At 40.5% G+C, this 12,526-nt stretch overlaps 1 protein-coding gene across 4 annotated transcripts in view; it reads left to right on the top strand.

Moving 5' to 3' along the window:
* GALNT1 (polypeptide N-acetylgalactosaminyltransferase 1) overlaps window positions 1-11,968 on the top strand; it is a 206,473-nt gene extending 194,505 nt beyond the window's left edge. For all 4 annotated transcript variants that reach the window (XM_032764075.2, XM_075062626.1, XM_075062625.1 and 1 more), the window contains one exon: window positions 10,564-11,968. In XM_032764075.2, the coding sequence (XP_032619966.1) occupies window positions 10,564-10,710 (147 nt within the window). In that variant the 3' untranslated portion in view covers window positions 10,711-11,968. The remainder of the gene's footprint in view (window positions 1-10,563) is intronic.
* The last annotated feature ends 558 nt before the right edge of the window (window positions 11,969-12,526 follow it).

Here is a 12,526-nt window from a genome sequence, read left to right as displayed (position 1 = left end):
GAGGATGAGGCCCTGTTCTAGCAGATTGAGTTGAAAACCAAGGGGAAGGAAAATGTTTGTAGTTGGCAAGCCATCACCAAGGCTTTGTTTAATCCGGAGCTGATGGTGTCAAATTTGCAAGATAAACTGAAACTCAGGCAGTTTCCCTTGAGTCTGGTCCTGAAATTTTTGCAGCAGGTGGTCAAAACTAAGGTCTGTCTATAGTGTGGCCAAAGGGAGGCTGAAGTGTTCTCCTACAGGTTATGTATCTGCCATCCAATATCTGAATCTTGTAACGTTTATCCTTTCTAGTAGCGACTGCCAATTGGCCGATAGTACATAGCAGCACGGACATTGCTGGCATATGATTGCATATATTACATGGGAACGTGCGTGAAAGAACTCGTGATGGTAATGGCTGATCTGGTATAGGTCCTGTGAGGTGTGCTGGCGGATAAGACATAACAGGGCAGAGTGGCATCGAGGTTGTGCAGCGGATTTGGTTCTGAGCTAAAGAGTTAACTGTGGGTGATCGTGGCAGTTACGGTGAGAAAATGTTTCAGGTGGCAGGACTGCCCTGGGGCGAGGACTGGCACTGCCCCCAGAGGCTCTGTGAAAGTGGGGGATCATTGTCCAGATGGGTTGTAGACCAGAATGAGCCTGGAGGGGTTATTAGCTGGGGACTGTATGTGAGGGCCATGGATGTCCTGTTTGTTCTTTCTAGGGTTGTCTTGCAGAGGAGCTTCTGTACACCTGGCTCTGGTGATCGTTCCTTATTCCCTCGTTGGTGGGTCATATGTATGTTTGAGAATTGCTGGTGGATGATGTAGTTTGGCGCGATCGAGGGTTAGAGCAGAATGCGGTGTACCTCAGAGCTTGGCTGTAGAGAAGGATCGTGTGATGGCCCGGAATGAATGCGGAGGCATGAAGGTAGGCATAGCGGTCGGTAGTTTTCGATATAAAGGGTGGTTTTAATGATGACCACAACTATATGCATACCGTGGTGTCCTAAAAAAGTGATCCTCCCGTGTAGATTGGTCCAGGCTGAGGTTGATGGGGGGGAAGCTGTTGAATATTGTGGTGAGGAATTTTCCAGATGTCTCCTATACCCGCGGGCCAGATGATGAAGAATGTCATCATGAGCGTAGGTAGAGAAGGCGTGATGGACAAGACCGAAGAAGGTGCTACCAGTCGCCATAAATAATATTGCATATTGTGGGCGCATGCGGGTGCTCATGAAGTCAGTCCACTGGATCTGGAGATAAAAATATGTCCAAAATTTGAAAAAGTGTGTGTGAGATAAAGGCACAGTGTCAACCAGTTGTGCTGTGGCATCATGCAGGATAACGTCCTGGACAGCTTGTAATTAACTATCTGTGGTGGGATGTTTGTGTAGAGGAGCCTCTAACATCCATGGGTAGCTAGATGGTGTTTCTGGAGGTCACCAATGGCATGTAGTTCCCAGGAAATCATGTGTCATGGAGAAGCTGGGACACTGAATGACATAGGGTCTGAAACCACATACCAGACAGTTCCTATCAGTGAGATGCCAATGCCCGAATGATGGGGCGTCCAGGATTCCAGGTTTGGAGTAGTAGATAGAAAACCCTGGTCAGGGCTCTAAAGGGTATGTTGATGTTGTTTCCGGTGTTAGTGTCAGGGAGTGTCCGAGTAAGATGTTGCAAGTTCTTAGTGTATTCCTCAGTGGAATCTGAAGGAAAGTGGCCTGTAAGATTGGTTGTTAGGAAGAGTTGTCTGCGGCCTCCTTTGGTAGTCAACCTTCAGAACATCAAGAGGTATGACATCCCATAGGGTGACAATCCATAGTGGCATCATACATCTCCCCTAGGATTTCCACGTGATTCCAAACAGATTTATCATAGGCCCATGACCACTGTCATATTACTCTGCTACAAATCTATCATACAGGACTACTTCAAGTATTCCAAGCAGCTTCTAACACACACCATTTTGAAAAGGAAAAAAAAACCTATGTGAGATTTTCTTTCACGTATTCATTCCCCAAATTGATACTTGAACCTGGAGCCAGGAGAGGTAAATCAGTCTAAAGACGTGATAAAGTTATATGTTCAATTCTTCATGACACACGTAAGGAGAACAAGAGATTTAAGTAATTGAAAACTGAAATCTCTCCATTTCAATATGTATAAGCTTAAGAGATTTTTGCAGATAAAACACTAAAAGTTACAAGATAATTCATATAAAGCTTATTACATACAAGCGACTGATAGCCGTAGTGTAAGAAGGCGCCGCCCTTATGTAGAAGACCGCCCTAGATACCGGGATGACCGGGTCAAATCTCCGGTTGTTACCGGCCCCAACTTCGCAGTAGGGGTCCTTGGGCAAAGACCCCTAACACTTCACCTGCCTACAACATCAAAATCATGAGAGTGACCACGAACTAGGAGAGTAATGCCGGCTCGGACGTCGCCTCGGATTAACAGGACCAGCAGTGTTGAGGAACCAGGACACGATGATAAAGGCGGGCTATGGAACAACCATTCATGACGAGACACAGAGAACCTGGAATGATGGAATGCATACTACAACAAGTAGACCTAATGAGAGGGGATAATGAAACGTATGAGGGGACTGTGGATGCGACAAAATGACCTACATCCACACTTACTGAGAAACAGCTAGTTACCCCACGCTTCAACATAGTAAGAGGAACTGCTCCAACACCAAGCTTGAGATTAGAACGCAAACCAACCTCCACATTACAACAATACCTGATTGAACTAACCTCATTATCTCTAGCTTGCCTGCATATATATACCTGCCCCTGGAAATTTCCACTACATGCATCTGACTAAGTGGGTATTCACCCACGAAAGCTCATGCTCCAAAACGTCTGTTAGTCTATAAGGTGCCACAGGATTCTTTGCTGCTTTTGCCATCCCATATGTGATTTACACATTTTAATATAATATAAATTTTTAAATTATATTTTACATTTTAATACTGTACATATCAGTATTAAAACATCCTTTAGTTTACTTGGCAAGATAACATAGATATGTTGTTTTTTTTTTACCATACTCATCACATTTTTTACACATTTTGAGAGAACTGCCACAACTTTAAAGATGTTTTTTGTAATTAAGATATTAATAACCTGTCCCTGCCAGGCAATGCAAGACTTGATTGGTCATTGGCACAAGGCCCAAGCTGATGTGGAAAGAGTTTTTTTTTGTCATAAAGCCTTTGTGTATTCTAAAATTAGCTGAATTTCAGACACCTTTCTAAAATTTTAAATGGTTGCTTTCATATGTTTGTTGCAGCTTAATCAAAAACATATTTCGCCCTGAGCCATCAATAGCTTGCGTATGAGATAGTGTTCAAACTGACTAACTCCTTAAGCCAAGCCACAAAACACCTTTGTTTAAAATTACTTTTCATTATATGAAAATGTTAAATGATTTTCTTCATTCATGAGGTCTGTATTTTTATACTATTAATTCTTATGTTGCATTTATAACTTTAAAAAAAACCCTGTAAAATATTTGTAAAATACTTTTTCTTTAAAGTACATGGCAAATACACTATACATTTTGGTGTGTTGTGATACATATGAACGTGAGAATTTCCATTACCAAATAAGTGATATGTGCAGTTCAGTATCCTACCTCTGAGTGACGAATACCAGATGCTTCTGAGGAACATGCAAGAAACCCTGTAGCGGATAATTACAGAATAAGCTATTCATAAAGGAAGTGCCTCTCTAACTCCTCCTCCCTCATATATTCATGGTAATATTAGAGTTTATATTCCTTAATATACTTTTATTTTTAATCTAATGTAACTGTAGATAGTCCACCAGCAGTTCTCAAAGGTCTCTAGTGCTTCTTTCTAGGAAAGGAGAAGGCAGTCCCCACCACCTTCTCTTTCTGGGTTCCTGATACACAAGATCAGACCTCTGAGGAACAGAAAGCGAGATTGGACAAAGATTACTCCTACAACCAACATCTCTCCATCCTCCCTGATGAAACTGTCATGCTTCCTCCACCGTCCTTGTCTGATGATGAAAAACAATTTCAGGGCCTTATTAAAAGGATAGCAGACTCCTGCAAATTCCATTGGAGAAGGTTAAGGAGTCACAGCATAAGTTACTTGTTATCCTGCATACCTCTTCATCTGTCCACATCATGTTACCCATTAACAAGGCCTTGTTGGACCCAGCAAAGATAATATGGCATCCCCCAGCCACAATACCACCCGCTTGTATGAGGGTGGACAAAAATACTGCTTTCCCTCCAAGGACTCAGACTTCTTATTTTCACATCCATCCCCAAACTCTTATAGTAGATGCTGTGAATGAATGTGGCAGAGAGCACCAGGCTAAGTCGACACCATGCAAGAAAGACTTTAAGCTACCTTACAATTTAGGATCACCAATTACCCAAGCCCTCATGGTAAAGTATAGCATACTAATTACTCAAAACTGAATTCCTTCACTGAGCATCTTCCAACATGCCAGAGGTAGCAATTCCAGGCAATCATTGCAGAGGGCCAACTACTTGCAAGGACATCTCTGAAGGCCTCTTTGGATGCCACTAACACAGCTGCTCATTGCATCTCCACAGCAGTGGTCACGAGGAGGGCTTCCTGACTTTAGCTCTTGGGTTTTCAAACTGTAGTCAAGGACCTTCCATTTGAGGGATCAAAGATGTTTGCTAAGAAAACTGATGAATCCCTGCATACCTTAAAAGATTTTAGAGCCACCTTGCGCTCTCTGGGAAAGTACACCCCTGCACAAAAAAGGTTCAGTAAGTCCCAGATGGCACAGAGATCTCTGCTTATGCAGTTTCCTGCCTCCCAGAGGCATTACGAAACCCAGTGCAAGACAGAACGATTTGAGAAAGAGAGATTAGCTACATAGCAGGCATCAACTTCACAACCGTTAACCTCCAACTATTTTAATGGGTTGGTTAAGAGTCTGAGTTACCACCCACATTCTTATCTGCTGTAACAATCCACACATTTTCCCCGCTTCAGTGAGTACCTTGATCATTTCCATCAGAACTGGAAACATATCACTACGAACAAGTGGGGTTTTACTCCAGGTACTTCCTGGTACCAAAAAAGAACGGTGGTTGGAGACCCATTGTAGATCGAAGATCCTTCAACAGATTTGTAAAGGTTCAGTGGTTCAAAATGGTAACTCTTGCAGCAGTAATTCCATTACTGGACCAACGGGACTGGTTCTCAGCCCTTGACCTTCAGGACACTTACTTCCATATAGTAAACCACCTCTCCCATTGAAAGTTTCTATGATTCTTGAGTCAAGAGCACTTCCAATACCCGGTGCTTCCATTTGGGCTCTCATCTGTGCCCAGAGTGTTCTCCAAAATCCTTTCTGTGGTAGTGGCACATCTTTTGCAAACAAGGAATCTTGTTTTTCCCATAATTAGATAATTGCCTGCTCAAAGGATGTTCCTTCAAAAAGGCTTGATTGCCACTCAGGAAACCGTGGACCTGTTCCTCTGACTGGGACTACAATTAAATGTCTGAAAGTTCACCTTAAATCTGCTACATTTGGAGTTCATTGGCACCTATCTTGATTCAGCAACAGCCAAAGCATTCTTTCCTTCATACAGATTCATTACCCTAGTCAATTTAGTCTCTACAGTCCAAGTCAGCCCTTAAACATTGTCCAGAAATTGTCTCCAACTACTGAGACACATGGTGGTGGGTACCTTAGTAATAAATCGCACAAGATTTCATAAGTGTTGCCTTCAAGGGTGGCTCAGAACTGTTTACTCACCAAGCAAACACATCTTAAACAAAGTACTTTCAATGCCGTCAGTGAAAAAGTGCCTCCACTGGTGGAAGAACCCTCATGACATTTTCACAAGGGTCCCCTTCACTCAACCACCCCCAAAATCAGTAATAACAGATGGATGCCTGTTGGTGTGGGGAGCCCACCTGGGCATCCACCCTATTCAAGGCAGGTTGTCTCCTCCTCTTGAGTCCACACTACACATCAACTTGCTGGAACTCAGAGCAATCAGAAATGCCTGTAATTACTTCCTCCCACTGATTAGGGGCAAACATAAAGATCATGATGGACAACATGTCATGTATGTTTTACATAAAATTCCAAGGGGGGCGAGATGACCTTCCCTCTGTGCCAAAGCAAAGAGGCTTTGGAATGGTTGTATATGACACCCAATCAATATCTCAGCAGCTTACCTTCTGGACATACAAAACACCACAGCAGATGCCTTCAGCAGACACTTCTCCCAAGATCACAAATAGGAGATAAATCCCACTGTACTCCACTACATATTTCAGCGTTGGGGCATCCTACAGATAGACTTGTTCAACACAGCCAAGAACAAGAAGTTTTCTCCCAGTTGTGCTCCAGAGAGCCCCAGTCTGGCAGTCAGCACTCCCTGGGAGATGTCTTTCTCCTCCATTGGAACCAAGAACTCTTGTACATATTTTAACCAATTCCTATAATGTCCGAGTGCTGTGCAAGATAAAGAAAGAAAAAGCCAAGGTGGTTGTTTTAGTTCTGATGTGGCCAAGATGAACATGGTTTCCATATTTCACTCAGCTGGCTGTATGTCAGCCGGTCACAGTTAAGCCTGTTTCCTCTTTCCTCTCTCAGGTCAAGTTCATCTTGATCTTTGGGTTTTCCAGCTCACAGCATGGCTGATAGATGGCTTGCATGGTTAGAAACAACTTGTTCTGAGGACATAAAGACAGCGCTGCTGCATAGCCGGAAACAAGCTACTCGTGACGCATGTATCCAAAAGTGGAAGAGATGTAAACACTTGTGACTTGAAACACATTTTGGCTGCCTCCTCTCTGCATTCATTGGTACTCGATTACATCCTAGAGCTAAAAAGATCAGGCTTATCTCTAAGCTCCATAAAGGTGCCTCACAGCTGTCACGGCCTCCCATAATATGATAAAGGGTTTTTCTGTTTTTCATTCATACTACAAGAAGGTTCCTCAATGGACTTAATAACCTCTTCCCACAAATCAGATGCCCCACACCAGCATGGGGCCAACTTTGTACTCATGTCTTAAGAGACCTTCCTTCAAACCCATGGCCACCTGCTACTTTCTACACCTGTCCGTGAAAACTGCATTTCTAGTAGCCATTGCTTCTGCTCAAAGAGTTGGGGGGAGAGAGGGGCTCTAATGGTATACCCTCCCCTCAGTCTTTTTTTTTATTTTTATTTTTTTATTTATTTTATTTTAAGGATAAGGTCATGCTGCTACTGCATCCCAAGTTCCTGCCGAAAATATCTTTAGACTTAAATCAGCGATCCCTTGATGATGATGCCTCTACCTCACTGTGGACACCTTCTGGCTGTCCTGGGAGAGTGATCTCTCTTATGTGAATGTTACAAATATTGATCTCAGCTGTATCCTCAATTGTTTTGTTGTTGGATCTGGGCTCAGATCCTCATTCAGAGGAAGAGCTGGATCCAGTTCTGGGTCCAGAACCACAATCTCAGAGAACTCCATTGGACATGGATTATTACAGGCATGGATAATTCTGACAACATAGCAGAATGACCAAATTGACAGCACTAGAAAGTGCCTCCCTGGATTACAGGTAAATCTCTGACTGAGTGACATCATGCCAAATTGGCAAGAAAAGAATGTCTTTCTGGATTCTTGGCTGTATCAGTTAACTCTGGGCCTTCCATACCAACCTCTCTCTAAGGTTATGCCTCTTTTCCAGCATCGAACTAGGGACATTTTTATGGGTTCATAACATAGATTCAAGTTATATAGATCACAAATAATCAGTCTCCTAGATATTTGGATTCGAGACGTTCATATCCTATGCTAACAGATCCAGTAACAGGAGACAAAGCCCCTACTCTTAGTGCAAGATATTTTATATGATAAGGAAGAGAAATTTGAAATTCCTCCACAGTCGAATATTTTGCATCATGATCAGGATCCTATGGGCAAATCTTCTCCAGACAAAAACAGAGTAGCCTCAGTTTCTTCACCACTGGAGGATGCCATTCAATTCCAGTTAGTCAGAAGAATGGTTTTTACATTAAAATTACCTTCAGTTTTGTTGGAGGAAACTTCACACCCCATTTTTTATATACTTGGAAATACTTCTGCATACCAGGCTTCTCTGCCCTTTTTGAAGGGTTTATGGCAACCAGTTAAATCAATAGGACGATGGGGCGTTTCATATCAGCCAATAGCAGAAAATGCAGTTAAGCTTTACTGGATTTTGTATGAGGAATTTTCTTTCTTTAGCGTACAGTCTCGGTAGTAGCTAACATTTAATGCAAAGATCAAGCTGTAGGTATCTGATCGAGGTGTGGGTCCTGTGTCAGCCTTTATTTAATCTATATGAGAGTACTTGTTACCTTTAAAGCATAAGGGTTTATCTCTTGCATTGCTGCTAAGGGTACATTTTAGCTGCAATAGCACTTTTTCATATACAAGTAGATGGTAAATCAGTATTCTCTCAAGTTTCTAAAGGGTTACCGAAATTTTATCCCCCGTTAAGATACCCTGTTGCAGTACTATCATGGCTTATGTCTCCAACCTTCAAGCCCTTATCTTGTTCCCTATTTCATCTATCAATTTAAGCTGCTTTTATTATAGCAATACTGTTAGCTAGGAGGATTAGTGAATTTCATGCCTTACTAACTGACCCTCCATTTACAAGTTTTTATAAGAGCAAGGTAGTTCTTTATTCACATCCAAGTTTCATACCAAAAATCTTTTAGGAGTTTGTCAATTAGTCCCTTACTCTACCAGTGTGTTTTCCCCCCCAGACCTCATTCAAATAAGGGTAAACAGAGCTACATTGTTTGGATGCATAAAGGATTTTATTGTTTTATCTGGATTGGACTAAGGATTTTAGCTCTTTGTGCGAATTTTCTCATATACTGGTAACTATAAAAGGAATCCTATTTCCGCACAAACGTTATCTAGATGGGTTAGGCAGTGAATACAGTAATAGAAAGTTATAAAACAGCATCACAATCGCCCCCAGCTCACCTGAGAGCACACTCTGCTAGAGCGATAGTGGCCTCAGCAGCATATATGAAACATGTTCTGGTAATAGAAATTTGAAGAGCGGCCATGTGAAGTTCTGTACATGCTTACAAACCATTATTTGTTAGTGCAACCACATCAGGGGCATAGTTTGGTAGATCAGCTCTTCAGTCCTCGTCTACTTTGAACTTCTTACCCACCATCTGATTAATACGTGTACTACTGACTAAACTATCCCAAGATTGGGACTATGCAGCGAACACCTGAAGTTAGTTGTAACAGAGGTTCTTCGATATGGACTCTGCTTGTTCACACGCCCTGCCCTTCTTTCCCCTCTTTGTGGAGTCCTATCTTCTAGTGGCTTGGCATTAGCTGTGGAGGGAACCAAGGTGATAACCACTGCTGCACCTCCTTTTATAGCCATGCCCTCAGAATGTTCGCAGAGACTCAGGGCAGGGGCAAAGAAGTGCATGAGCTTTTGATTAGGTTCTGCTAGTAAAAGACTACACTTTCAGTGTACCAGTCGGTGCACTTCACGAAAGTGTGAATATGCAGAGTCCATCTTGAAGAAAGTTGGTTACAGGTAAGTAACCTTAATTATTGTCTGATAAAGGGCTCTACTAAGTTGCAGAAAATTGTCCCATTTCGTATAGTGACCTGTTTCTTATTCAAATGCACCTTTTCCTTTTGATTAATACCTTACAGCTACAGGTAAGCTGCTTCATAACTTCCATCTATCCTGACAATACTGTACCTATGGCTTCAATTTCTGCCATTGTTTTTTATTTTGTTTCCCAAATGGTTTCTTTGTTCCTGTTGGTTATATTAAAGGCATGGGATCTCAGAAGTCAAAGTGGTGGAACAGTGTGAGAGCAAAGAGATATTTGGTCCCACAGCAATCAGAATGCACTTCCTGGTAGATATTCTAAGTGATCATTGTGGAAATAAAAAAGGTTAAGCTACACGTAATCTTAAGAGAACATGTAGATTACTTTCTGAAAGAGTGTTATGCAACTGCTTAAAGAGGAAGAGTAAATAAAATTGAAGAAGGATGGTGTGGTTTAAGCACTGGATGGAACATAGCAGATTTGGGTTACGTTCCCAGCCTTAACACTCATTTCATATGTAGATTCAGGTAACTCTATTTCATGTGTATATAATGGTGAGGATAACATTCTTTTCTCCCATTGTTTTCATCTTTGTCCATTTAGATTAGGGTTTTTGCTGCAGGGATTCTCTACATATGTCACTGTGTTGCCTAACACAATGGGGCCTGATTTTAGCTGGGGCCTCTGGGTAGTACCATAATACACATAATATCTCAAAATTCCATCTAACTCAGTAGTATCTCTTAGTGAGGTAAGTTGCAAGATTCTTAATTTTTTGCCTTTAAATGCAGTGTATTTTATTGAATATTAAATATGTTTCCGTGGTAGTCTTTAAATACACCTTATATGAATTGTACTATTATGTTTAGCACAAAATACTTTTTAGAAACAAAAGAATGAGATTTGATATACTTTCTGCCTTGCCTCTCTGTAAAATCTTGTTTGTTTTTCTTTTTTAAAGAAATTAACCCTGTTACATGTGAACAGTAACCAGTGCCTGGATAAAGCCACCGAAGAAGACAGCCAGGTACCCAGCATTAGAGACTGCAATGGCAGCCGTTCTCAGCAGTGGCTACTTCGCAACGTCACCCTTCCAGAAATGTTCTGAGAGGTTTTAAAAAAAGAAAAAGATTGACTGGGCTACCTCGGTAAATATTTTGGCTGTGTCCTTAAGTAGCGCGCGCAAAAAAAAAAAAGAAAAAAAAAAAAAAAAAAAAAAGTTATTTCTGCTCTGCAGGACGCAAGGTTCATCAGATATTAGAACTCTGACTCTTCTAGCTTTTCAGTAGCTATGAACCAGCCTTCCTGTATAAGGACATGAAACTATATACATACTAGTGAAACTGCGCACGCTGATGTTTACAAGATTGAAGAGAGTCTCTTTCATCAAAGAATCATTCTAGAGAACGTTTGGACAATGGAAACATAATCATTGAAATACACTCTCTGGAGAGCTGCATATCGTTGTAGTTTGCTTGCACATCAGTAACCTCTGCTGAAAGTGCTGTTGTAATGAAGAGACTTCCAAGAATTTTTTTCCTGGTTGGCACTGGTAACCAGTATATTAAATATAGTTACAAAAATAAATGCAACAGAGAGCTGGAGACCACATTCAGTATCATGAAATAAGATTTTTACAGCAAGAAACATGTAAAACAGGGTTTAAAGGAAAAGAAATCAGAACTACGAAAAGTACAATTTGTTATAGTAAAATATCAGATTTATATGTAGATTTTATACCTCAGTGAGAAGAATAACCACGTCAAGCAATTCTTTCTGTTTTCAGTTGTGTGATAGTTCATGGATTTTTTTCATGGTTGGTCTGAAATTATTTTGAGCACAAACTAAATGAGCTTAAGAACAAAAATTTGGTTCTTTGAATGTCAGCTCACTTTTTGTTTTTAATTTGGTTTGTGAGCTATTGGAATTGTAATGTATCTTTATTACTGTCTGAAAACTGGAGGTTTAACATGCTGTCTAACTTTTGTCCAGACCTACCATTTCAGTTATACGTGGGTTGCCAGCTTGTAGACTTTCATGGCCAAACAAAGGATTTTAGTGCATTTTGAATTTAAGTTAACTTGACTGATGATGCTTAGTGCCCAAAACTCATACTACTGTACTACAGATTTGTTTTCACAGCAATAAATATTTTGTTGTTTGTTTGATTTCCACTCATCAGAAAGCCTGCAAAATGATTTATTATTTGGGTGACAGGAGATTGGCATAGCTGAAGGTTTTCTGGAAATTTTTTCACTTCATACTCAGATGTGCTTAATTGTCAAGTGCATACTTAGATTAGATTCTTGAATTGTAATGTTGATCTGCTGCTTTTTTCTAATAAAAACTGAAGAAAAAATGTTAAATTGGCATGGTTTTTAAAGTTAACATAGCCAAAAGCAGTATGACTGTGTACATTACACTAACCTTGCACTTCTGAACTGAATTGCTTTATTTCATTTAAGTTGAACCTTTCTGGACTAACCTAGTCTTGAAAACAAGCCACAAAATGCTGAGTACTCAGTGAGGTTGTTTTTTATAGGAAAAAAATTAATATAATGGAGAGGATATTTTGTACAATAAATGTAATTGTTTGGCCAATTGTTCTGTGAATCAAATTAAATTTAGACTAAAGCAAAAGATGTTGCAGCTGTTTACTGTTGCAGACATTGTAGGTCTGCTATTTATACAGTACTTTAAAAAAATCTATTTTTTATTTCTTTTTTTGCAACCATTCCTGAGTTTTCTTATGCACCTTACAGTAAATGATCATGGCCTCTGCCTTGAAAAGCTTGTGATCTAATTACAGACAGGATTAAACTGAACAGGGAGCAATATTATGCAGTTACACCACAAAATATAATGCACATCATGATGAGATAAAATATTATAATATATAAAAATATTTCATGGTTTTTATTGGT

The sequence above is a fragment of the Chelonoidis abingdonii genome, chromosome 2 (genome assembly GCF_003597395.2).
Source record: "Chelonoidis abingdonii isolate Lonesome George chromosome 2, CheloAbing_2.0, whole genome shotgun sequence".
Classification (NCBI taxonomy): Eukaryota; Metazoa; Chordata; order Testudines; family Testudinidae; genus Chelonoidis; species Chelonoidis abingdonii.
Note: the sequence above shows the minus strand (reverse complement) of the source record. Positions and strands in the feature narration are given on the sequence as shown.